Genomic DNA, 26342 nt, shown 5'->3' with positions numbered 1-26342 from the left:
TTCAACACTCTCCAAATTAAAGAACATGGAGGAAAAACATAAATTAAGCCTTTTGACCAAGTCTGTCTTAGGCCATCCACTGCTTCTGCAAACTTGCAGGGGAACCTTGAGAAGAATCTCAGACATTTCCTGTTCTGAAAGGATGCCATCACATCTATTTGTGGCCGACCCCACTTCCTCACTGTTTCCTCCTTAGATTGGGTGGCTTTCCCAGTCATACCAGTCTCCATTGGTGAGCTAATCAGAGAAAAAATTAAAATAAATCAGCTTTTTCCTAACGTAAAACCAAGGATATAGCTGAACTTTTCCTCACTTACCTTTTGTGCTACCTTCAATACTCTCTTGAGTGGCAGAATGGCAACAACAGGAAGTGCTTACCTGTTGAAATAGGCTTAGGCAGTGGATATAATAATTATATTTCCTTTTATCCTTCCCCTGTTTAAATAACCCCTATCCAGGGTTTGAACGCTCCTTTTTTTCGCCCACTGTTTATTTCCTTTATATACTTTTGCGCATAATGCCCACAACAAAGATGGCCACTTGGGAACTTCCACCTCTGACATCACATCCTAGCGTCTCACTCCTCTCCCAACTCCTACACCGCGCGGTCATCTCCTGAGCATTCGGTTTACTTAACCCATGCCATGGGAGGATTCAGCCTTCTTGTCCATCCATATCCATCCATATCTTCATGTTAATCCTAACACTCTACTCCTATCCCCTGGTCCGGACAGGACAAAAAAGACAAGGGGGAGAGGGAAGAGGTGGTACTTTTAAATTAGTGGGAGGTCCTGTTCGCTGGCCTGCAGGGGGGAATTAACCCATGGGTGAATGCTGACCATGGGTGACTATGGGAAATATTTGTAAACATTTCTGCACATGCTATTCTTTATTGTCCACAAAGGAAAGATATCAAAGGTAACTTCTATGTTGATGAGAGAGATTTGATTTTGATAAGAGAAGCACACTCTATGAATCTGTGAGTATGAGCAATTACTATAACTAGCATTGTTTGGAGTGTTGTATTAACCATATTCTGGAGAAAAAAAACTTTTCCCTCTTCTAAAACACAATTACTCACTACACAATTGATGTATGTTTGATAGATATTCATTTGCACTTGGTGTAAACTAGAATGCTATAGGTTCTATATCGGGACTCTGTAACACTGATAAGATTGCATGTGGTCATACTGAAGGTGTTTGTTTAAAGAGAACGCTACACTATATTTTTCTTGTTTTTTTTCCCCATTTCTCTTTTTTGAGGTGTGATCAGTAACCTCCTTTGGAGCTGTCAATTTTTTAGACAAGTGTTATTTGCACATACCATGTTTCTAAACCCCACAAAACAGCTTTTTATGTGAGGGCACTCTATTTCCTGAAACATTATCAACTTCCTTCTATAACACCCTCTACAATTCACATTATACTCTCATTCAAACAGGAGTTACTATCATACAATGTACCCTAGCAACCAGACATCTCAGTAAGATATCAGTTCTGTAGGCGTTACAACCGAAGCTATGCTTGATGTTCAGTTACTAAACCAATATTCTACGTGTGTGTGTAAATAGAATTTTCCCTTAATCTACTCATTTCTATAGAAAGTAGTAGTAAACATTGAACTACATCTAAGTGAACATTATTTGAATCTAGGTTTGGAGTACATGAGTGAGACTGTAGCCTTTGCCCTTCTGTATTAATTGAAACGTTTGTCTAATAAATGTTGGCCCTTAGTTGGTCTTTAAAAAAACAACAACAAATCTTTGTCACAATTTTTATTGAAAAAACATTGCTTTATAACAGGATCTATATCAACTTTGAAACACATTGGTTACCATTTGCTGCAAGTATTATACAGCCAAAATACAAGACAATGAGATTCCTCAATTGACCCTTCACTTTCAGCCCTCCCACTGAACCCCGTTGTTACATACATTAATGAAACACCAGGAGCCAGAAATGGGGTAAAATGACCACAGCATTTATTCACATTTTATCAAATAAATAGGACCATATCAGCCTCACCCCAAGGCAATATTCAAAGGCAGAATTCCATAAGAGATTACAACCATACTCTGCCATTCCTCACTGAAGACTCACTGAGGACTTTTAATAAATTAACACAAGTGGTTGGTGTGTTGTCGACACACCGGGGCACATTTGCTTAGCTCGAGTGAAGGAATAGAAGAAAAAATACTTTGAATTTCGAATGTTTTTTGGGCTGCTTTGACCATCAAATAGGCTACTTCGACCTTCGACTACGACTTCGAATTGAATGATTCGAACTAAAAATCATTCGACTATTCGATCATTCGATAGTCGAAGTACTGTCTCTTTAAAAAAAACTTCGACCCCCTACTTCGCCAAGTAAAACCTACCGAGGTGCAATGTTAGCCTATGGGGAAGGTCCCCATAGGCTTCCTAACAAATTTTTGGTCGAAGGAAAATCTTTTGATCAATCGATTAAAATCCTTCGAATCGTTCGATCGAACGATTTGTCTTCGATCGATCGAACAAATTATAGTAAATTATTCGACTTCGAATATCGAAGTCGAAGGATTTAACTTCGACAGTCGAATATCGAGGGTTAATTAAGCCTCAGTATTCGACCCTAAGTAAATGTGCCCCCTACATATGGGAGTAATGTCAAGGCATTTTATTGTGTTTTCTACAAGCTTACATATTGATGAAGCAATATCTGCTAATGAACCATTGATTTCAAACAGATGTTGTGTTGTCATCAATTTTTTCTTCAGGAGATGAGTTTGATTGTGTTTCATTCTTTTCAATTCTGATTTTCTATTCTTAGTAGCTTGCAAATGTGCAGTAATTTAAAAATGTATCTCTTTCTGGTGATGAATACCTTCTCTAACACATGGAATTGATCCACTGCTAATGCAGCGTTTGCTGTTTCAGTATTTAAAGCATTTGTTAAACTTGAAGAGGACATTGATGTTGTAGGCATCAGTTGTTGCAAAAAAAAAAAAAAGCTTTCGTGCAGGCCACATATAAGAAGACACATTGGATCAAGTATGTGGATTTTAAGGGGTACATTTATCAAAGAGTGAAGTTCCGCCACTAGAGTGAAATTCCGCAGTTCTCAATTCATTTCTATGGAATTTTGAAAGGTGTATTTATCAATGGGTGAAAGTGAAAGTTCACCCATTGATAAATACGCCTTTAAAAGTCTCATAGAAATAAATGGAGAGTGACGGAATTTCACTCTAGTGGCAGAACTTCACTATTAATGTCACTCTTTGATAAATATACCCCCCATGTGTATTAAAAAAGGTAGTGGTGTGTAGCTGCAGGAACACTATAAAGTGGCGGTGTTGTTGTTGGGTTATTACCAATAAATAAGTTGGGTATTGTTGCACCATAAACACTATATGGGTGTGTCATTGGCTAGCTAGGAAAAGATGGTTGGTGCATACCAACAGGATCCTCCCATACATTTTTAGGATGATGGACAATTAGCATTTCTTTTTCTGCTGGATTAGGAGTGTCACTTGAAACAGCATCCATTGTTAAAGGGGACATATAGCATATATTTTCACAATACAGCAAACCATGTAAAATAGAAGAAATAGTTTTTATTTTTACCTTTTTGGGTGAAAAACATCTGTATTAGCTTTAAAACTGTGCACAGCCCACCCCCTTTGCAAGGTTCCTGTCCAGGAGTTTCCAGTATCAAGCTCTGGAGCTTCCGACATCTTCTGCCTAAGTTACAGAGCAGCAGCCACTGAGGGAGGAGTGGGCATGTTTGTGATGTGACACTCAGTACTTCCCTGCAGACATCGGATCACCCTTACTGCTTGTTCTCTGTCCTGTTCCTTTCCCCCTCCCCTCCCTGCAGTGTCCTTTTCTCTCCCTCTCTGCCCTGTTCATTGAACCTTCTCCCTGCACTGTTTATTTCTCTTCCTCTCTGCCCAATCTGAAGAAGTTGCACAATTCAAATTTTTGACAAGTTAAAAGAAAAAGTGAGATGCCATGAGACGCATAAAGCTTAGGATTCCCTGGTTTATGACGGCTTTTTAACAAGGTAAATAAAAGTAATTTTTCTATATAGTATTCACTTTAAAATATTTTTTCTGCACACTGGCTATGTACTCTAAGTGGCACGTGATTCATTGTGCAGCACAGAGTGAACTGTTGATGCTGGTCATCGTTTCTGTGCTCCCCATTTCAGTTATTATATATACCATCCAGTTAAGTTGGACTTACCTCTATAACCTACTGTCAACGACATTAAATAAACTCACATTTGCCCTGAGCCCACAAGCACAGGAGGCCCACCATAGCATCTTTAATTTGTTACAATATGTAACCCCATCTTGGCCACCTACCTGTCCCATAGGTTGCACACCATTACTTTCTAACCAGATACAGGTCCTGAATTCCCTTTGCTAAGTTAAAGGGTACTAGGAATTTATTTCACATGGCAGTGCATCCACCTAGTGGGATCTGGGAATACACCCATTAGAAAACAACAATTAAACACACCAAGTGCTGTATAACAAATAATTTTATATAAGTGTAAAAGCGCAAATTAAATATGCAGTTCACATATTAATGACCCCCTACCCTGGGGAAGCCTTTGCATCCTGGCACCTCCTTACCAGGCAAAGTTCCACACTCCACTCCTGGTGGACAATGAAAGTCTCACTCCCTTTTCCCAAAGAGCTCTTAAACTTTCCCCAGGTAGCGATACCTGCCCAAATACCTCTTCGGCTAGACAGAGGTTGTTGCTCCCGCATAGCAGGCACACAAAGCCTGTTTCTCGCTGGATCCTTCCACTATCCTCCCTCAGATACAGCTCCCAACACTATCCGCAGTGCAAGCACAACAAACCCCCTTTATTCCTCATGTCACAGCTCCCAACACTCTCCACTGTTCAAGCACACAAAAAGTCCTGTTTTGCATTAGAGCTCAAGACCCTTCTGGTCAAGCTCCCAGGCTTGGGGCTCCTGTACACCAAGCACTTCTAGAGGCTTCTCATATCTCTGCAGCAGTTCTGTCCACTCTCAGTGAAAGTAAAAGCAGCAATGAATGTGAGCACAGGGTGACTTGAAGCTTGAAGCAGTTGCGCAGCAGTGACACCTTCTGGCCAACTCCAGTATCTGCCAGAACACACTGCACAGGGGAAAATGGCTCACTCCCCCTCCCTTCAATTTAGGTCCAACCCATAGCTAGCCAAACAGTGGATTTCCCACTATGTGGTACTTTTAGGACCATAGGTGAAATTAACCCTATGGATCCCTACAAATGTTTGACTAAAGCACCCTGATGTATAGGAAAACTGGATAATAGGTCTTGAACTAGTCACTCATTAGATATAATATCAGATGCAAATCACAGTTTTAAATGTAAATCCAAAAGTGACACAACCCCTACTCTGGAAATGCTAGCCGGTCACCACAATAGCACCGATATCATCGTACCACCCCCAATATAGCATTGGCTTGATTCACCATGCAATTGGTCCACCCATGTTACGTCCCGGCCCATAGTTAGCACCAGGAAAAGGTGGCAACTCCACCGATTTATGAGAACTGAAGCCTTGAGCTCAAGCAATCATTCACTGAAACCCCACATGAGTTCCTGAACTTACCTGAGGTTTCTGCTCCGATTACCTCAGATTGTTGCAGAGCAGGGTTTTTTTTTTTTTTGCATAGGTGACATATGAATAAATAAAAAGTTCAGGTTTTAGATGCTATACTTTAATTTTCTTCAAATCCTGCTAAGGGAAACCCTGCTCAGCAACAAGCTATATACTGTATCTATCTATCTATCTATATATATAAATATATATATATATATATATCCAGATCATTCTAGAACACATTGCCACGTGTTTTGCTTTTTTTTTTTTTTTGAAAAGCCTGAAAATCTTTTTGAAGCAATAGCAATTAATTAAAGGAATATGCATTTTATCGTCTTAGGTACAGTTTGTACATATTTGGGTATAAATGCTCTAATTAGTGACCTATTCTTATTATGATGCTATAATACATGAAACCCCAACAGCGTTAATGTTCCAGAAAGATTCATATCAGCAGATCCAGGTGCCCCCTCCTTTGTGCCCCCATGAAAAAGCATGTGCACATAGTGATGTCACACAGGGGCACCTGAGCAGGTGGTTACTAATCTTCAGTGGGGAGTTGGGGGCAGGGCGCCTGCAATAGGGGTAGACAAAGAGGAGGTATGTGCTAAGTGCCCCCCTCACCTGTGCACCCTAGGCACATGCATCTTCTGCCTACCCCTAGTTCTGGCTCTGCAAGTCAGCCCATTTGACTTTCTCTTGTTGCTTAAATATTTTGTCTTGTGTATATTCCATTTGAAATGCAGACATAAATTGGAAATCTGCCCACCCGTATATATAATAAAGTGGACAATCAGTATCACCAGAGAAAACAATATCAAGAGTTCCTGATTTCATGACGGCATGAAGAAATATCCAAATAGTCCATTTTGCAAGGCCTTGTCTTTTGCCTGAGATTACTCATTACATACTGTAGATGTAACAGTTTTGCTTGTCAATACAGTGTAATAATAAATTGTTCCTGAGGCTAGACTCTTCATTGTTTTGTGACAGGTGATCAACAGTTATGACAAGGGCAAATACAGATCATGGTCTTTTCTCTTATGCCACCAATTCCTTTTTTTGGTTTCATTTGACTTCTGAATATAAAGACTCTTGTGGTTCTGGAGAGCTTTCTGGTTTTGACCTTAAGAAATCAAGGGTCACATATTGCAGGTCTTCATTTGATCTTTCACATTCACTTGGAGAGCTGACAGCCATGTTGGGTTCTTGCTGGAATATGAAAAATATGTTATCAATTGAGTGACTTAGGGAATAAAATGTTTGTTAAGGAAAGCTGGTTAGTTATATTCACTAAGCAAAAAATAAGAGCAACACCCTCTTAGTCACCACTCTACGGGGGTTATTTACTAAACTTCAAATGCTGAAAATCTGAAAAATGTGTGTTTTTTTAAGTATAAAATTTATTTTTTTTTAAAAAAAAAAAACCACAAATTATCCGGAATTTATTTTACCCTGAGGAAGGAAAATCCAGTATCTCAGACCTGCCGAGGTTGGCAATAAGTCAATGGGAGAAGTCCCAAAGATTTTTTGATCTGCGCTGGGTTTCATGCAAAAATCCAAAGTTTTTGGCCAAAAAAAAAAATCTGAGTTTTCCGATGGAAATTTTGTAAAATTCGTATTTTTCACGATTTTTTCCCGCAAACAAAATTTTCGGGAAAGTGTATTAATAGAAAAGCCAAAAAAACCCATGCGGATTTGTCAGAAAATATTGAGATAAATTCAGACTTTGATAAATAACCCCCTACATGTTGGTGTAACAGTTCGGCTATACCTGAATATATGAGTTGGAAAAGTCAAAAATAGGGCCACATTGGTCTTAGATCTTCTAAATTACTTTGTATATGCAATGACTTTTTCTGTGTTCACTAAAACTTCTAAAATGAGAATGCTCTATAGGCCTCTATATTTCCAGATTAAAACATGGTCATTTTAATATAAAATGAATGAGTAAACAACACTTTTAGGATAAATCCTGGGCTCAAAGTTTACTAGAAATCTATGTTAGTGTGCACTGGGTTACATCCAGTTATATAACATTCTTGTTTGGATATATTATTATCAAAGATTTCAATTAAACCCCTCTACTGAAATACTGCACATGAATTGAACAGCCTCTTAAATATGTGGGGCCCTATTTACACATACTTCTAGATATTAGATAGAATTACATAAAAATCCTTTAATGTAAGTGAAATCCAATAAGTTGACACAACTTTGTTGAACTTCTCATTTTGATTTTTCCCATAGGAAATAATGGGCTTTGCCAGGCAGAACAGTTTGGCAATCCAAGTTGGATTTATAGCTAATAATAACTGATATAAAGGCAGCAAGAACAGAATCTTACATTAGAAATTCTTTCTATATTGCAGTGAACCACTTCATAGTTATTTGGTGATGACCTTTTGTTTTCTTCAACCTGTTCTGGTGACCTTCTCCTGGTAAAACAAATGCAAAAAAAAAGTATACTCAGTATTAAAAATATGTAAATTATATTTTAAAACCTTAAAAAATAAATATTTTTGTTCAGTATTAGAAAGTGCAGACTTTAATAAATGTTTGTCAGATCTTAATTCTTCCCTTGATTTTGATAAATATCAACATCTTTTGAAAAATGATTCAAATGTTATTAAATCTGATAGGCATTCTATTACATACAGTTTTGTTTCAGAACATACAGGGGGTTATTTATCAAAATCCTAATTTATATGATTTTTTAAAATAAAAAAAGTCAGACCAAACTAGAATTCACAATCTTACCTTATTTATTATTACAAAAGCATGATTTAATCTGATTGGGGAAAGACTCGATAAAATCGAGTGAAAATCTGTATGTATCCCGAATCGCTCGAATTTTCGGGGTAATTACAGTGCAGACCACAGAAATTTCCAAATAGGAGAGGTACCGCTCCCATTGACTTATATCCAACCTCGGCAGGTCTGAGATGGCAAATTTTCAGATTCTGACTTTTTGCAGCCTCGGGGTATAATAAATCTGATAAATTTGAGTTTTTTTCCCCACTTATTTTTTTTTTCGAGTTTTTAGCATTCAGACTTTAATAAATAACCCCCAAAGTGTTTAGCAAAGCTGGAGATAATCACAACTAGTTCATTAGAAGGCATACAGGTACTTACTTTTTCTTGCATCTCATCACCAAAACTACTGTAATTACTATGATAGTGAGGAGTATGATAGTGAGTAAGACAAAAATTCCACCAAACGTAATTCCTTTAAGATGGATCGTGTTATTCGTGAGAGCTAAAATAAATATATGAATAGATTGTGTTTCATCAGGAGAAGTAGTTGATTGAGACATTACATAAATTGCCTGTAACCCAAAAATGGAGAATCCACTTAATCTCAAGGAGGAAATGCCATATGACTTCAAAAAGTAACTTTATTATTTTGTATTCCAGGAGGCAACCGGCTTTACATAGTTACTGTAGTACATAGTAGCTGAGGACAGATACATGGTAAGTTCAACCCTTTGCCCATGTGTAGTCTACATAACCTGGAACAAATTCAGAGGAAGGCCAAAAAAAATCAACTTTTTTTCCAATTTGGGAAAATATTTCCATCCTGGCTCCAAAAAGACAGGTCTTTGGAGTAACTTTGTAATAAGAAAAGTGTGTGTTTGCTAACACTCAAGGTATATATCACTGGTGATGTTGCCCATAGCAACCAATCAAATCAAGTTTTGTTTTCCAACTTAGGAGACAGTTCAAATCTAATTGCTGATTGGTTGCTATGGGAAACATCACCCGTGATATTTATCTGCAGTGTTAATAATTTTTTAGTATCAGTTACTTTGCATTTTCTTCCTAAAGAGGCATCGGACTTTTTTCTGAATTATAATTTGTATCTCGAGAGATTTGTACAAAGAAGTCGTTTGTGCTTTAAATAAAAATTCCTACACTTTAAGATTAAACCTTGTTTTTTTGACAACTGTAAACCAAAACTGTACAGTCGATTATAGAATGGGCCTTATCAGTGTCTTATAAGGTGGCAGAACCATGTCCTCTTGTGAAACTAGACCCTTTTAAATACAGAAAACTGTTTTATTGATGAGATTCAATTTGAGATGCAATTCAATTCATGAAACTTTTGCATTGTTAATCACGTGAAAACTCTATTGATGTCTATGAGAAAAAATTGGAACTGAATTTGGAGAAAAGTTTTTTTCTCCTAGAACTGAATCTCATCCATGACTTTTTACGTAATAAACCATGAGAACTTTTTTCACTAAATTGAATCTGGTTCATAATGGAGCCGGCAAGTTCTCTTTTCTCATTCTCGTGTTTCCACTTTGCTTTTCCATAACAACCCAACAACTTATTGGTCAGCCAACCAGAGACAGCTGTGTCATATTTAAACCCTAGTTCAATCTCATATTCATTATTCATTATTGTTCCTTGGCTCACCAACCTCCTTTCAGTGGGGATATTTCCAGAATCCCTTACACCATGGCTCTTTCACTTTATTAGCTACTCTAGTGAATTGTAGCCCCACTGCACTTTGAATACTGCATGAGCACAACAAAAGGATGTGTGGGGGGAAATATGCACAGACTGGATCTTATAAATTCATGTCTTTTAAGGGGCATACATTGTTGCAACAGAGAATCCTTTGCCTCACGCATATGTGAATGGCCATTTTGGCAGCAACTTGGTTTATAAGACTAGGGTTCATTTACTAAGCTGTATATCTAGTATAGGTCAATCTAAAAAAACTGGACTTGCTGAGTAATCAATGAAGACATTTCACTACTCATCCGAGCAGCTTCTTCAGTTCAACTGACTGGTGTGGGAAATTCTCGGCATATAAACTCTTCCACTAATCCAATCACAATGGCACATTTTTGCTCAAGAATTTTTAAAAATACATTATAGTCTGTGGGTGTTTTTCTATAGATTGCTTAACTCTAGACAGGTAATACACACTTTGCTGGTACTGGCCAGGAGTTGTCCCTAAGCCAATGAATAAGTGCCTATACAGCACGAAACACCTAGGGGCAGATTTACTAAACTCGATTGAATAGTTCTAATAAAAAAATATGTGAATTTCGAAGGATTTTTTTGGGTACTTCGACCATCGAATTGGTCAAATTCGATCGAATCGAATGATTTGAATGATTCGAAGTAAAAATGATTCGACTATTCGATAATCGAAGTACTGTCTCTTTAAAAAATTCCTAGACTTCATACTTCGCCAGTTTAAACCTACCGAGGTGCAATGTTAGCCTATGGGGACCTTCCCCAGCACCTTTCTAAGTTTTTTTTTGATCGAATAAAAATCCTTCCATCGATCGATTAAAATTGTTCGAATCGTTCTATTTTTATTCGATCGATCAATCAAAGCTTTTGCTCTAACTCCTTCAAATTCGTTATTCGAATTCGAAGGATTTTTACTTCTAAGGTCGAATTCGAGGGTTTTTTAACCCTCGAAATTCGACCCTTTATAAATCTGCCCCCTAGGGTCATTGGAGATGATAACTTTTTAATTTAATTGCATATTTTCCAACAATTTGAAAATAAAAAGAGGGACACAAAGCTTTTCCACGCGCAGTGCGGCAAAAAATTTTGACCACAATCCTTTTATGACCACACTTCCTAATTACTACGTCCTATTACAAAATTTGTCAGGTTATGGAAAGTTTGAACAAATTTCTAGGGGTTTTGGGGTCAGGTTTAATGTGTTATTACAGTTTTGTTAATGAAGGCGAATTGCCCTTTAGGCTGCAAGTCACAGTTTCCCCAAGAAACCTGCTTATCTTAAATTGTTACAATTTTTTCTTTGCTTATCTTTAATTGTAACAAATGTTACAAATGCACCTGCAACGTATTCTTGACTCTCTGCCAAAAGCCAGTTAGTTAGAAACTTTGTATCTTTTTCTGGCTGTTCAGTGCAGGAGATCAAAGAGAAAGTCTGGACATTTCAATAATAATCCGGGACTGCGGGTTGAGCTGTCAAAATCGGGACTGTCCTGCGAAAAACTGGACAGTTGGGAGATTTTCTGTATGTAATTGAAATAAATGGTTCTTTTTACTTAATAATTGTGGCCCTGTATATATACCTAGAGTGCCTGGAGGACCCCATTGTTTGTATTGCTGACGGTTTTTTTTGCTCCCGGAGCTGAGGGTCTGGGGCTGGTGAGTTATTAATTCTAGTTACTTGTGACACCTTCTCTTTTGTTATTAGTTGTTGTCCCTAGTCTAATTGTGTCAGAGCTACATTACAAGCAGTACACTTATACAGCACACCTACGGGTTCATTACAAATCTAATTTTTAAATACTGACTCTGGAACACAGATACCATTCGCATTATTGCTACTTACATTCTACATTGATAGTAACAGTAGCAGTGATGGATCCGTGAGTATTCTGGGCAAAGCACTTGTAGGTTACAGCGTCAGCAACTGAAACGTTGTTAAGTGCAAGAGTCAGACTCTTACCAGATGTTCTAATAAAAATGTCTTTTTTTCTACTCCAGGAAACCTTAGCCACTGGGTTGCTGTTGACTTCACATCGGACAAGCCTCGAGTCTCCCTCTTTAATAGTCACAGATTTGTTTTCATAAGTTCCATTATATCCTAGAAAGAAAAATAGAAAACACTAGTGTAGAACATGTAGAATAGTTTAAAACCTGTACTAACTCCTAGGTATGTGCTACAACTGTTTGTTACCGTTTTTTTTAAATTTGTCAACTATTTTGAATTTTAAATCAATCTGGTTGCAAGGGTTACAGACCTTAGCAACTAGGCTGGTTTAAAGGGTAGATAAATAGGAGTGGGAGGTTGCAGACAGATAACATCAAGTACAGATTCAAGCACAGCTTTTCTTTCACTTATACTTTATTTTCATTTTGCTAGACACACTGCCCCTGGCAAGTATATAGTTCTTAGAATTTTTTAGTAGTCTACATCATATGAATGGTTCATTTTAAGGACAGAATAATAGGCACATTCTCCAAGAGCAATTTTTAGCTGAGGTTAATGTACAGTATATTATACATCACTAATACAGGATAACAGGAGGCATTTCCATCCTCTCTGGGATCTTTAGAAAGGTGGCAGAAATCCCACAAACACTGAATAAAGTATCCTCTCTTATATAAGGATTGTATAAGTTACCGTGGAGAAAGGGCAGCCAAGTTTGGGAGTTTTACTTTGAAAGCAGCAAGTAAGTTGCAGGTAAAACTTAGTCCCTTTGTAAAATGTATAATGAAGCAATAGAATTCTTAATGAATCAGATGAAAGTTAAGCATAGGACTGGCCAGATATGGGATGACTTTGACGTAGTTGTTCAGCTTAAATATATTGCAATATATGGACAAACAATCCCTGTTTTGTTTAAAGGGTAAGGCATTTTTCAGTAGCAGTATGCACAAAATGTCTCTGTCTTAAATATATTGATAATGGGTTGAGTGCAGAGGACTCTTATATTTGTCTATATGTATTTTGTGGTCACAGCCTCATTGCACCTCCGCCTAATGGTTTTAAAAATTAGTGGTGATTTATATATATATATAAAACATGTTTTTATACAGGTCATGGAACTCCGAGGTGACTTCTAATATCCTCGTATTTTGCAACAAGGGATACTTTATTATAATACACAAGTTTCAGTGAAGTAATTTGACAGAAATAACATCACTAAGCTCCATTATAACCGATGACCTCACTAAGCACCATTTACCGTATATACTCGAGTATAAACCGAGTTTTTCAGCATCCAAAATGTGCTGAAAAAGTCTACCTCGGCTTATACTCGGGTCAGCGGGCAGTTGCTGAGATTGCAGTCACTTTTAATCATTCCTATACCAACAGTTCACTTGGGGAGAGACTGCAATATCACACAGCGCCCTCTGTTGGTTATATGAAAGAATAACAGTGACTACAATATCACACAGCGCCCTCTGTTGGTTATATGAAAGAATAACAGTGACTGCAATATCACACAGCGCCATCTGTTGGTTATATGAAAGAATAACAGTGACTGCAATATCACACAGCACCCTCTGTTGGTTATATGAAAGAATAACAGTGCACCCTCTGTTGGTTATATGAAAGAATAACAGTGACTGCAATATCACACAGCGCCCTCTGTTGGTTATATGAAAGAATAACAGTGACTGCAATATCACACAGCGCCCTCTGTTGGTTATATGAAAGAATAACAGTGACTGCAATATCACACAGCACCCTCTGTTGGTTATATGAAAGAATAACAGTGCGCCCTCTGTTGGTTATATGAAAGAATAACAGTGACTGCAATATCACACAGCGCCATCTGTTGGTTATATGAAAGAATAGCAGTGCGCCCTCTGTTGGTTATATCAAAGAATAACAGTGACTGGAATATCACACATTGCCCTCTGTTGGTTATATGAAACAATAACAGTGACTGCAATATCACACAGCGCCCTCTGTTGGTTGTATGAAGGATTAACAGTGATGGCAATATCACACAGCACCCTCTGTTGGTTATACGAAAGATTAACAGTGATGGCAATATCACACAGCACCCTCTGTTGGTTATATGAAAGATTAACAGTGATGGCAATATCACACAGCACCCTCTGCACATGGTAGTGGGACAGTGGGACAATGCACACAGTAATCCGTTTGGCAATTCTCTATCACCATCAACTTTGCAAAGAAGTCCGGTTGATCGCTGGGGGTCGCTTTGGCGGAATGTGCGCTGCTGGGAGACAGGGCTGTAGTTGTGTCTAGGCTTATACTAGAGTCAATAAGTTTTCCCAGTTTTTGTAGGTAAAATTAGGTACCTCGGCTTATACTCTGATCGACTTATACTCGAGTATATATATATAAGGATAAGTATAAGTATAAGGATATCATTTACAGGATATTCATGTCTCTTGTGTATTATATATAAATATATATATATATATATATTTATTTCTGAAAATTCAGCTACTGTTTATGCACCTTTATTGAGTGCCCTAATTAAATGAGCTCATGTAAAAAAGGGAGGTATATTTTATATTTAAGAACCCAATTTTAGAGACTCAGTAAGGGGTTAACAGAACCGCCAAATAATAGCTCAGGGCTCCCACAGTTAAATGAACATATATGGGCAGATTTATCAAAGGTTGAATAAATTTGAATATAGTTCAGCAAAATACAATTCAGCCAGCACTCACCAGGAACTCAAATATCCCATTTAGTAGTTAGGTGCACGTCATTCGGTGTCCACTCCAACCGACTCTGAATATCCACACACACTGTAGCAGGCAGCACCAACAAGAATATCTGTTTAAAAAGCCTTTATTTTACTTTTCTTAGGCTTAATGATCAGGACAGTTACAATGTTTCAAGCCAAACAATGGCCCTTTATCAAGCTAATGTTACACACATGTTGAAACATTTTATACTATATATCATAGCGCCATCTTGTGGCAAAATACTGAAAAAGCATTATAGTACAGATAAATTCTCAAATATTCGAAATGTTTCAACATGTGTGTAACATTAGCTGGATCAAGGGAATTGAAGGTCTGGTCAATCAGGCCTTAGAATTGGAGGTGATAGATCTTACTTTAGCACAATTTCTTCATCAGTCTGCCCCGGTTTCACCAATTTTTTATATTTTGCCTAAAATCCATAAATGTTTGGAAAGACCTCCTGGTCGACCAATTGTTTCATGCATTAATTCTATATTATGCCCTTTGTCTATTTTTGTAGATCAAGCTATCAGGATGTATTTACATAACCACAGATCTTTTCTGAAAGACACTAATGATTTTTTGCCAAAATTACATAATATCTCTGATTTGCCACAGGATTTTATGTTGGTGACCTTTGATGTGGAGAGCCTCTACACCTCTATCCCGCATGATGGGGGTGTGGAGGCCGTCCGCATCGAGTTGGAACAAGATGAGACTTTAGATGGATCTCAAAAGAACTTTATATTGCAGTGTTTGGAAATGATACTGTACAATAATTACTTTTTGTTTCAAGATGATTTTTTTGTCCAGATCAAAGGGACGGCAATGGGGTCCAATGTGGCCCCGTCCTACGCAAATATATTTATGAACAATTTTGAGGTGAAATATATATATATTCTAATGAGCTGTTTGTGCAACACTGTAAATTATGGTTACGTTTTATCGATGATGTATTTGCGCTATGGGCGGGGCCACTTTGGTCCTTGACAGAGTTTCACCAACAGATTAACTCAAGGTTACCACATATAAAATTTACATTGCATAAAAGTGAATCAGAGATAGCCTTCTTGGACACCCTTGTGCTCAACTGTGGTGGTAATTTAAAGGTGGATCTTTTCACCAAACCCACTGATAAAAATACGCTTTTACATTTTGATTCTTTTCATCTGTTTTCAACCAGGAAATCACCAAAGTCTCAATTTCTACATGTGAAACGTATTGTGACAGATGAGGATAGATCAAATAGAAGGTTGGATGAAACGCAACAAAAATTTCTTGAGAGAGGATACCCCATTTCCTTACTAAAAGAACAACACAGGGATGTGGATAACAATAGAATGGGTATCGAGAATAGAAAATCAAAATCTAAAAATAAAAGAATTCGATTTGTTTCTAAATACACTGTATTGAGCCAAGAGATGTCCAAGGTAATCAATAGACATTGGGGCTTATTGAGAGATGGCTCACCAACTATTGAGGCTTTTCATGATTCACCCCTCATGTCATATAAGAAAAATCGAACCATTGGATCCATATTGGTCAAGTCAGATATAGGGGGTAAACAGCTAAAACAAGGTGTATTATGTCCAAAAAATAAGATGTTTATCTTGCAACTGTTGCTCCAACTGTCAAGAGGGAGATATATTATATCACCCCCGAAAAGGGAACCCGATCAAGATCAGGGGACATGTACATCTACTTTTGTGGTATATGTTATAAAATGCCTGTGCGGATATTTATATGTGGGACAAACCACACGAATGATAAGAGACAGAATCAGGGAGCACAAATCTGCCATTAGATTAAAAAAGGTGGAGCAGGCGGTTGGTTGCATGTCATTTTACCGAGAAAGGCCATGAGGTTCAACAACTTAAATTCCAGGTTATAGATAATGTTCCAATATTCCGTAGAGGAGGTGATAGAAATAAAGAACTACTTAAAAAAGAAGCCTGGTGGATACGATACTTAGAAACTATGGAACCCCATGGCCTCAATCGGGAATATGATTTACACTCCATATTCCGATAAAAAAAATTTTTATTTGGTTTTATTTATGGTTTGATTTTACAGATATTGGGACAAAAGAATAGTCTTGATAATTAGTGGACAGAATTGTTCCACCAACTAAAATGCGAATATTTGAAAATGTATCTGTACTATAATGTTTTTTCAGTATTTTGCCACAAGATGGCGCTATGATATATAGTATAAAATGTTTCAACATGTGTGTAACATTATCTTGATAAAGGGCCATTGTTTGGCTTGAAACGTTGTAACTGTCCTGATCATTAAACCTAAGAAAAGCAAAATAAAGGCTTTTTAAACAGATATTCCTGTTGGTGCTGTCTGCTACAGTGTGTGTAAATTTGAATATACCCACAACTCGAATGGGAGATTATTTAAGAAAAAATGTGAACATCTAATATTCGATCGAATAGTCCGGACCAGAAAATTTGAATTAAATTTGAATTGAATATTTCCTCCTAAAAAAAATCAAATGTCAGGAAGGCAATAAACATATTCAAATTATTCAACGGACCTCTGCCATTGACTTGTAAATTAACTCGGCAGGTTTTAGGTGGCGAATGTTCGAATTAGAACAGTTTCCGTGGTGTGATAAATCTCACGTTCCATTTGGGGGATTAAAACTTGAATGTGTGAATTTTGACACCAAAAAAAAAAATTGAAAATTCTAAATTATGATCTGCCCCTTAATAAATCTGTCCCATAATGTGCATATAAATATTACCTGCAACTGTTATTGTCATTGAAGGAGGGTCTGCAACATAAATAACAAATATGTGTTGTGTTAGAATTCACACTAAGATTAACACGTCAGTATAAATACAGGGGTTATGGGAAATGAGTATCTATATATCTAAAAAGTAAAATCCTGTAAAAATTCAGGCGATAAATAAAATAAAAATACATTTAAATGAGGAGATATTTGATGTCAGTGAGGAAGAGAGGAAACTTACACTCAACATCCAGGGTGATGCTGCTATTAGTGGAGACCCCACTGTAAGTCACTGTACATGTTAGTGAGCTGTTGTCATCTCCCTGGGATGGAGTAAATCTTATAACTGATATAGAGGTGATTTTTCCAGCCTGATCCTTCCTCTCATAGTTATTTGTGTTCTTTATGTTTCTCATTCCTTCCCATGTGATCATTCCCTTGCACCCTTGAGGTGCTGGATGAGACGTACACGACAGTGTTATTTGCTTCCCAGCGATCAGCTTCCCCAAAGGGGATATAGTCGGTCCCAGTAGATCTATTACAGAATTAGGAGATACAGATGGAACAGACTTGACATTCAAGGAGACATGTTGATCACACGGCGCTCTCCTCTCACCACTCATTTCATTGGAGGCATGGATGTGGATCTTTAGTGACACTAAATTGAAACATACAGACAGACAAAAGAAACCTTAGAGGCATCTGTAGAGGCTGCAACAATGTCACTAATGTCTGTTCTCCTCCACATCCCTTTGACACTTGTAGATAAATTTCTATATGAAGGAAAGGTAAATGTACAGGGAATTTCCGCACAGAGATCAGATTCCACTGACACCAATTGGTTGACATTAAGGGGCAGATTTATCAAAGGTCAAGGTGAATTTTTGAATTGAACAGATTTCGAGTTTTTTATGCGTACTTCGACTAGGGAATAGTCCAAATTCAATTTGAATTTGCAAAAAAAATTTGAATATCGAAATTTATCATGGACTGTCTCTTTAAAAATTAGACTTCGACCATTCGCCATCTAAAACCTGATGAATTGCTGTTTTAGCCTATGGGGGACCTCCTACAACTATTTGGAGTCAATTGGTGGACTTTGAAAAATCAAAGGTTTTTTTGGGAAAATCTTTGAATCAAATTCGATCGAATGCGCTATCCTTTGATTAGTACGATTCAAATACGATCGAATACAGACCTATTCGACCAAAAAAAAACTTTGACTTAATTTCGGTTGGTCTTTTTGAAATCGAATTTCAAAGTTTTTTCAATTCGAAATTCTACCCTTGATAAATCTGCTCCTAAGTCTATAGCTTTCTTCTATTGTCTAACCCCATGTCGGATTTCAAAATTGAATATAATTAAATATAAAAAAATTTGTTTGCTTTTGAGAAATGGATTTCAGTGCAGAATTCTGCTGGAGCAGCACTAAATTTTCCCATGACAGTATCCCTTTAACTCAAAATAACTCACTTTTCTTTTATTACCTGCCTTTTTGTAGATTTCATTTGTTTCAACATTTTTTGTTCATGATTTTATGCCATACTTTTACTGTACTAAACATTGTGCACACTTTACTAAGTGAAATGACTGTATTGGGGCCTGTTATCCAGAATGCTGGGGACCTTGGGTTTTCCAGATATGGGGTCTTTCTGTAATTTGGAACCTCATGCCTCAATGGGGGAATGTAATATTGGTCACTAATGCAAACAGTTCCCATGTGAATTAATGGTTGCAAAGTGAACAATTTTGCCTTTGTGAACACTTTGCTGAAGTCGGATAGTGATTGCGAATTTTATAGTTTGCAATAGTGTGCAATGTATGTAATAAAAGTGGTTATATTTCGCCAAAAGTTTACACCCCCTCCTAGCAGGTCTTAAAGGTTCGCAATACGAAATTAGGATTCGCAATGCAATAAAAGTCTAATGAAGACATGCAAATTTTCATTTGCAAAATTGTTATCTTTTCAAATTTTATTTCATTTCCCCTTTAGTCTTCTAAAAATCATTTAAACATAATGGGGGTTATTGATCAAAGGTCGTTTATTTATTAAAGTTATTATTAAAGTCTGAATGACAAAAAACAAAGTTTTTTTTTTGAATTATTAAACCCTGAGAATGGAAAAATTCAGAATCCGAAAATCCGGCATCTCAGACCTGCCGAGGTTGTATATAAGTCAATGGGAGAGATCCCTATCCTATTTGGAAGTTTCTGTGGTCTGTGCTGGAATTAGCCCAAAATCCATTTATTTGGGGCTTTTTGTACAAAAATCCAAAAAATTCTGACTTCTCGGGGAAAAAAATCCAAAAATGTATGATTCGAATTTTCGCTCAATTTTTTTTCGTGTTTGTCCTTTTGAATCAAGTTCTTTTTTAATTGATAGAATCCTAATTAATTCACATATGCTCTGATTAGCACTTTATTTATTTAATTGATCTTGGTATCAAATTGAATCTGCTCCTACGATTCATTTTTTTTGTAAGTTTATAAAATTCATGATTAAATGATAATTAGATTTGATTATGGGACAATGAATTGATTAATGCCCTAAATCAGCACGTGTATTTAATGAACTAGCATTTCATTTGGTGAATTATTATCTGCACTTTAAGGTTAGCTTTTGATGCAAACCTAAAAATCTTTCTTAAGTTACCGTATATACTCGAGTATAAGCCGAGTTTTTCAGCCCCCAAAATATGCTGAAAAACTGTACCTCGGCTTATACTCGGGTCAAGCGCAAAAATGGTCGCCGTCGCCTAAGAATAGTCGCCGGCGCCCAAGAATAGTCGCCGGCGTCCAAGAATAGTCTCCAAGAATAGTCGCCGGCGTCCAAGAATGGTCGCCGGCATCCAAAAACGAGACGCCGGCACCTCCAATGGGAGCAGAAACCTTACATTTTTTGATTGAAACTTACCAGAAGCTGCTGCATTTCTCACCCTCGGCTTATACTCGAGTCAATAGGCTTTCCCAGTTTTTGGAGGTAAAATTAGGTACCTCGGCTTATACTCGGGACGGCTTATACTCGAGTATATACGGTAAGTAAATAGTGGTAATACTTATTATTGCGGGATACTTGATAATAAACAGGCGGGGTTTTTTTCTCTAAAAAACATTTATGATTAGAACAGCATTACAGGCGCAGGCGTCACTTCGCTTGCGAAGGAGATAGACGCTAGCGGTGATCCGCACTCTAACGCCAGGTAACTTTTCGATCTGGCGAATGGATGTTGCTCCGCAAATGCGGATTTTACTGAACGTTACCTCTTTCGCCAGACTTGCCTTCACCAGCTCAGTTTTAGTGGTCTGCACTGCTTTTTGTTAAAAAATCCGACTTTTTCAGGATTCTCATGCAAAAACTCGAAAAAATCAAGCAATGTGGGAAAAAGCCTGAAAAAAATTGAGCGTTTTGGGTTTTCACTCGATTCTATTGATTTTATTCCGTGATCCGAAGAATTTGGGTTATTTTATTAATAAATAAGGTCAAATCAAGTGTGGAAGTTTGATCATGGTTTTTTTTTTTAAGTAAAATAGGACATAAATTTGGATTTTAGTTAATAACCCTCTTGGTAAAACTGGGCCTAAAGTAACTTTTTTAATAAACAGTAATGCACAGTGGCTTGTACTCACCATTCCCAGCCACGGACAAGAGAAATAACTGAACCACAAATCCGAAAATCTGAGGCTGTATGTGCTGCATGCTAATGTTTAGTGGTGTTCCCAAGGCAGTGAGTGGCCAATCAAATTAGATCAATTAGATCACACTGGTTTGAGCTGAATCCATTAAATTCTTCTCTACCTGTGTATGAAAAGGTCATATTTATCAGTACATATCTATATATAGGGAATAAAGTACCCCCTCTAGTAAAATATAAGGATATTATAAATCACAAAGGAGTTCCATGACCATATAAAAACAAGACTGGAATTCCGAGGTGACTTCTAATATCCTTATATTTTGCAACAGGGGGTACATTATTTATTATAATACACATGTTTCAGTGAGTCATGTTACAGAAATTATGTCACTAAGCTCCGATTATAACCGATGACATCACTAAAAAAAATTTACTAATAGACTCATTTTTAATAAAATAATTTTATTTCTTAAAAATTATTTCCTTTTTCTCTGTAATAGAAACCCAGTACAGGTATGGGATCTGTTCTCTGGAAACCCATTATCCAGAAAAATCTGAATTACAGAAAGGCCATCTCCCATAGACTCCATTATAATCAAATAATCCATTTTTTTTAAATGATTTCCTTTTTCTCTGTAATAATAAAACAGTAACTTGTACTTGATCCCAACTAAGATATAATTAATCCTTATTGTAAGCAAAAACAGTCTATTGGGGTTATTTAATGTTTAAATTATTTTGTAGTGGACATAAGGTATGAAGATCCAAATTATGGAAAGACCCTTTATCCGGAAAATTCCAAATCCCAAGCATTCTGGATAACAGGTCCCATAACTGTTCATTGTACTTAATGGTATGGTAACTAAGCAGCATGTTGGATATAATTTACAGAATATTCATGGCTTTTGTGTATTATATAGGGAATAAAGTACCCCCTTTTGTAAAATATAAGGATATTATAAGTTACCGAGGAGTTTCATGACCATATAAAAACACGAGGCCGAAGGCTGAGTGTTTTTATACAGGGCATAAAACTCAGAGGTTACTTCTAATATCCTCATATTTTGCAACAGGGGGTACTTTATTTACTATAATACACAAGTTTTAGTGAGTCATGTGACAGAAATGACATCACTACTCACCGTTTATAACTGATGACATCAGAACTCACCGTTTATAAGGATATAATTTACAAGATATTCATGGCTTTTGTGTATTATATGTATATATGCTACAGTTTGATCATTTCTCTATGGGACCAAACTGTAAATTATTTCCTTATAAACAGCATAGTCCTATATCATTAAAGGGCCGAGGGGCAGATTTATCAAAATGTATAATTAGAGCTCAGTATAGAAAAATAAACCCACTTTCTATTCATTCCGATGGGATGTTGTATGATTGATGTTTGCATTTATCAAGAGGTAAACTCTAACTTTTACCTGTTGCTAAATACGATTCTACAAATCCCATAGGAATGAATGGAAAGTGGATTAATTTTTCCTGTGCTAAGCTTTAATTTTACATTTTGATAAACCTGCCCAAAAAAAAGTTATCTCGGAATTATCTGAACTGCATAAAAGCACTCAGCCTGCAGCACATTAAGGGGCAGATTTATCAAAGGTCGAATTTATGTGAATTTTCTTTTACTCTAATAAATTTGAGTGTACTCACAACTCGGATGGGAGGTTATTTATAAAAAAAAATTGGAATGTCTAAAATACAATCAAATGGGAATGACCAAAAATTTGATTCTAATCGAATACGAAGGACACTCAAACCTCAAATGTCAGGAAGGTTATTAACATCTTCAAATAGGTCAACGGACCTTTGCAATTGCTTTGTAATTTAACTCGACAGGTTTTAGGTGACGAATATTCAAATTACAACTATTTTCATGGCGGAGATATGATAAATCTCACATTCGAATTTACATTCGAGTTGGTGCTTTTAAATTAAAATTTGTGAGTTTTGGCACAAAAAAAAATGGAGAATTCGAATTAGAATTTCCTTCAAAACCACTGACTTTTCATCACCATAATACTATAGTTCCATTATTGAACCTCTAAAAATACCAACAAACTAAAAACTTACACGGGTCAGTCTTCTCTTCTTATTCTACTGCTTTCTACCACCAAATGATATTTTCTTGGGTTTCCTGCTACAGAATGTTTTGTCTGGTTAATGTAAAAGCAGAAGTAAAGCAGTAACCACTGACTTCCCTGGCATTCATTGCACAAGGCACCAATAAATGACAGACAGAGAAAAACTATAGATGTATTTGGTATAAAAAGTGCCAAATCCGTTTCAGATAAAAAGTCATGAAAGAATCTAAATGAAAACTTCATGCAATTTATAAAACCAACATAATTTTGACTGTCCCTTCTTAACTTTTCAGAGTTTCTAATACTAATGGACTCCTGATGCACAAATATGGCAGCCCCCTCATAGTGGAACAGGGTAGTAAGAAAGGTCATGTAAAAGCATTCAAAGACAATATTATGATAGATTATAAAAAAGGTTATTTTCTGATGTCAGTGTCTCTTTAAGGGGCAGATTTAAGAAAGATCGAATTTCAAATTGATGAGAATTTTTTTTACTCTAATAAATTTCAATGTACTCACAACTTGATTGAGAGGTTATTTGTGAAAAAACTCAAACGTCTAGAATTAGATCGAATGGAAACAACCCAGAAATTCGATTTATATTCGAATCGAATACAAACAACACTCAAATCGATTTTTCCTCAGAAAAAACTTTAATGTCAGGAAGTTTATTAACATCTTCAAATGGCTCAACGGACCACTGCCATTGACTTGCATATGAATTTGGCAAGTGGCATATATTCGAATTAGAGCTGTTTCCATGGTTGAGATATAATACATTTCACATTCGAATTTAGATTTGAGTTGGTGCTTTTAAATTTGTGAGTTTTGACAAAAAAATAATGGAGAATCCTTATTTACCATTCGAACCTTAATAAATCTGCCCCTTAGAAAGTCACAGCAACATAAATAAACAAGTAGTGGCTTATTTTAAGATACCGTTATTAACAATGATGTTACATCTACATTACTTTTTTATAACGAGCGATTAACACATTTCACAAAAATATTATTAAAAAATAAGATAATAAAGTGTACCCACATAATACCATAATACGACCAAAGGAAATCACAAAATGTTTCCTTTTTTTTTTAAAAAAATCACTGACTCTTGATCACCATAATATTCTAGTTCCATTATTGTCCCTCTAAAAATACCAGCAAACTAAAAACTTACAGATATTTTTTCCAAATAAAATAGTATCAGTCTTCTTCTCTAGTCTTCTCTTCTTCTTCTACTGCTTTCTACCCCCCAAATGATATTCTCAGGCTTGTGTTTCCTGCTACAGAATGTTTTGTCTGGTTAATGTTAAAGAAGAAGTAGAGCAGTAACCACTGTAATCACTATATCACACGTTCATTGCACAAACTGCTCAAGGCACCAGTAAATGACAGATAGAGAAGAAGCCACAGATGTTACAGTATTTGGTATGAAAAGTGCCAAATCCATTTTGGATAAAAAGTAATTAAAGAATCTAAATGAAAAGTTCATGCAATTTATAAAACCAACATATTTTTCTCTATCTGTATTTTAGAGGCACATTTATCAAGGGTCGAATTTCGAATTCATGTGAGCTGTTTAAAACTCCCATAAACTCGAAATTCAACCAATCGAAATTCATTATAAAAATCTAATTTTTTTAAACTTGAGTGAATTGGATCGACCTGAAAACTCGAATCCAATTCGAATCTAATTCTCTTCCAATTTTAACATGTCAGGAAGGCTGCAAACAACTCTAAATTGATCCTTGGGCATCTTTCATTAAAGGGGTGGTTCACCTTCAAACAACTAGTTGGTTTCAGATAGATCACCAGAAATAAAGACTTTTCCCAATTACTTTATATTTTTTTGTGTGACCATTTTTCTAATATTGAAGTATAAAGTGTAATTTTCACCTTCTGAAGCAGCTCTTGAAGGGGGGTCGCCGACCCTGTAAACTTCTAAATTGATACATTTAGTTGATAGATTTCTTATCTTTGTCCCTGCTGAGCAGAATCTCTGGGTTTCACTACAGGCAGCTGTTACAATTGATACAATAGTTGCTAATACTCCAGAGATTCTGCTGAAAAATGTATCAACTAAATGTTGCAAAATTGTAACAGTTCAGAGTCTGCACCTGAATTACTGAGCTGCCAGACTCAAACACCAGAGACACAAACATTCAATATTAAGCTTAGATATTGGAAAAACAGTAAAAAATAAATAATGGAAAGTAACGGAAAAAAGTCTTTGGTGGTTATTTATCAAAGCCTGAATTTATCTCAATATTTTCTGCTATAAATTCCGCTCCGGTTTTTACGCTTATTTATTATTACCTTTTCCAAAAAATTTGCTTTGTGGGTAAAAATCCGATCTTCACGATTTTTTTCATCCGATTTTCACAATTTTTTCGGAAATTTCACCCGAAAACTCAGAAAACATTGAGGTATTGCACAAAACAAAGCGCACATCAAAAAATCATTGGGATGTCTTCCATTGATCTATATGCAACCTAAAATAAGGCCCATTGATGTCAGTTTACAAATGTTACTTCCAAGAAAAGATAAGGTTTGTTTCATTTCACCTTTTCTTGATTTTCAGATGCCACTTTACTCCAAAACAGAAGGAAAAAATATAAATAAAAATAAGTAAAAAAGAAAAGGGAATTGAGGGGAATTCAAGTGAAGTTCAAAATAGTTGGTTAGAAACAACCAATTTATTTGATTTTTGTAAAATGACACTAGTAAAGGCAGCTACCTATGGTTTTCCAACCCAGGATAAACCCCAAGGTTCCAGCCTCAGCTCATGCCTTTCGCTTTAGGAGATGCCCTTTGCTACTCAGATGCCACCAGGTCTTAAAGTGAGGATAAAAGAGAGAGTTCTGGGCAGACAAAGGAACCAAATGTTTGCAAGAAGAACGGGGAACAAGGAGTGTGGTCGAGGGAAATAAAAATCAGGCAAAGTCAAGTCAAGTATGTTGATTTTTCCATTTGTTTTTAATACAGTTCACCCATTCTTTCCATAAGAACGTAAGAGCTGGGCATGCCCACTAGACATGCAGCTTTAAAAAAAAATAGCCCTTTAGTGAAATT

General features: G+C 36.5%; 1 protein-coding gene across 1 annotated transcript; it reads right to left on the bottom strand.

Moving 5' to 3' along the window:
* Positions 1 to 4574: 4574 nt before the first annotated feature.
* LOC108696817 (sialic acid-binding Ig-like lectin 8) lies at positions 4575 to 23323 on the bottom strand. The gene is made up of 8 exons (XM_018226476.2): positions 23260 to 23323; positions 21158 to 21326; positions 17772 to 18188; positions 17543 to 17572; positions 11942 to 12196; positions 8740 to 8863; positions 7952 to 8042; positions 4575 to 6816 (listed from the first exon to the last, which is right to left on the bottom strand). Exons 2-8 carry the CDS (start codon positions 21225 to 21227, stop codon positions 6673 to 6675), a joined length of 1131 nt encoding a protein of 376 aa, XP_018081965.1. The 5' UTR covers positions 21228 to 21326; positions 23260 to 23323; the 3' UTR covers positions 4575 to 6672.
* Positions 23324 to 26342: the final 3019 nt, after the last annotated feature.

This window comes from Xenopus laevis, chromosome 7L (assembly GCF_017654675.1).
Source record: "Xenopus laevis strain J_2021 chromosome 7L, Xenopus_laevis_v10.1, whole genome shotgun sequence".
Classification (NCBI taxonomy): Eukaryota; Metazoa; Chordata; class Amphibia; order Anura; family Pipidae; genus Xenopus; species Xenopus laevis.
This window is presented reverse-complemented; position numbering and strand designations above follow the sequence as displayed.

Bases quoted from the DNA above. Each gene is read 5' to 3' on its own strand.
- LOC108696817 (XM_018226476.2), bottom strand. From the start codon at position 21,227: ATGCAGCACATACAGCCTCAGATTTTCGGATTTGTGGTTCAGTTATTT. The intron at 17,573-17,771 runs GTAAGTTTCCTC...TTTATGTTGCAG, and splicing joins CATCACCCTGGATGTTGAGT to ACCCTCCTTCAATGACAATA. The intron at 8,043-8,739 runs GTAAGTACCTGT...TTGTTTTACCAG, and splicing joins GTGATGAGATGCAAGAAAAA to GAGAAGGTCACCAGAACAGG.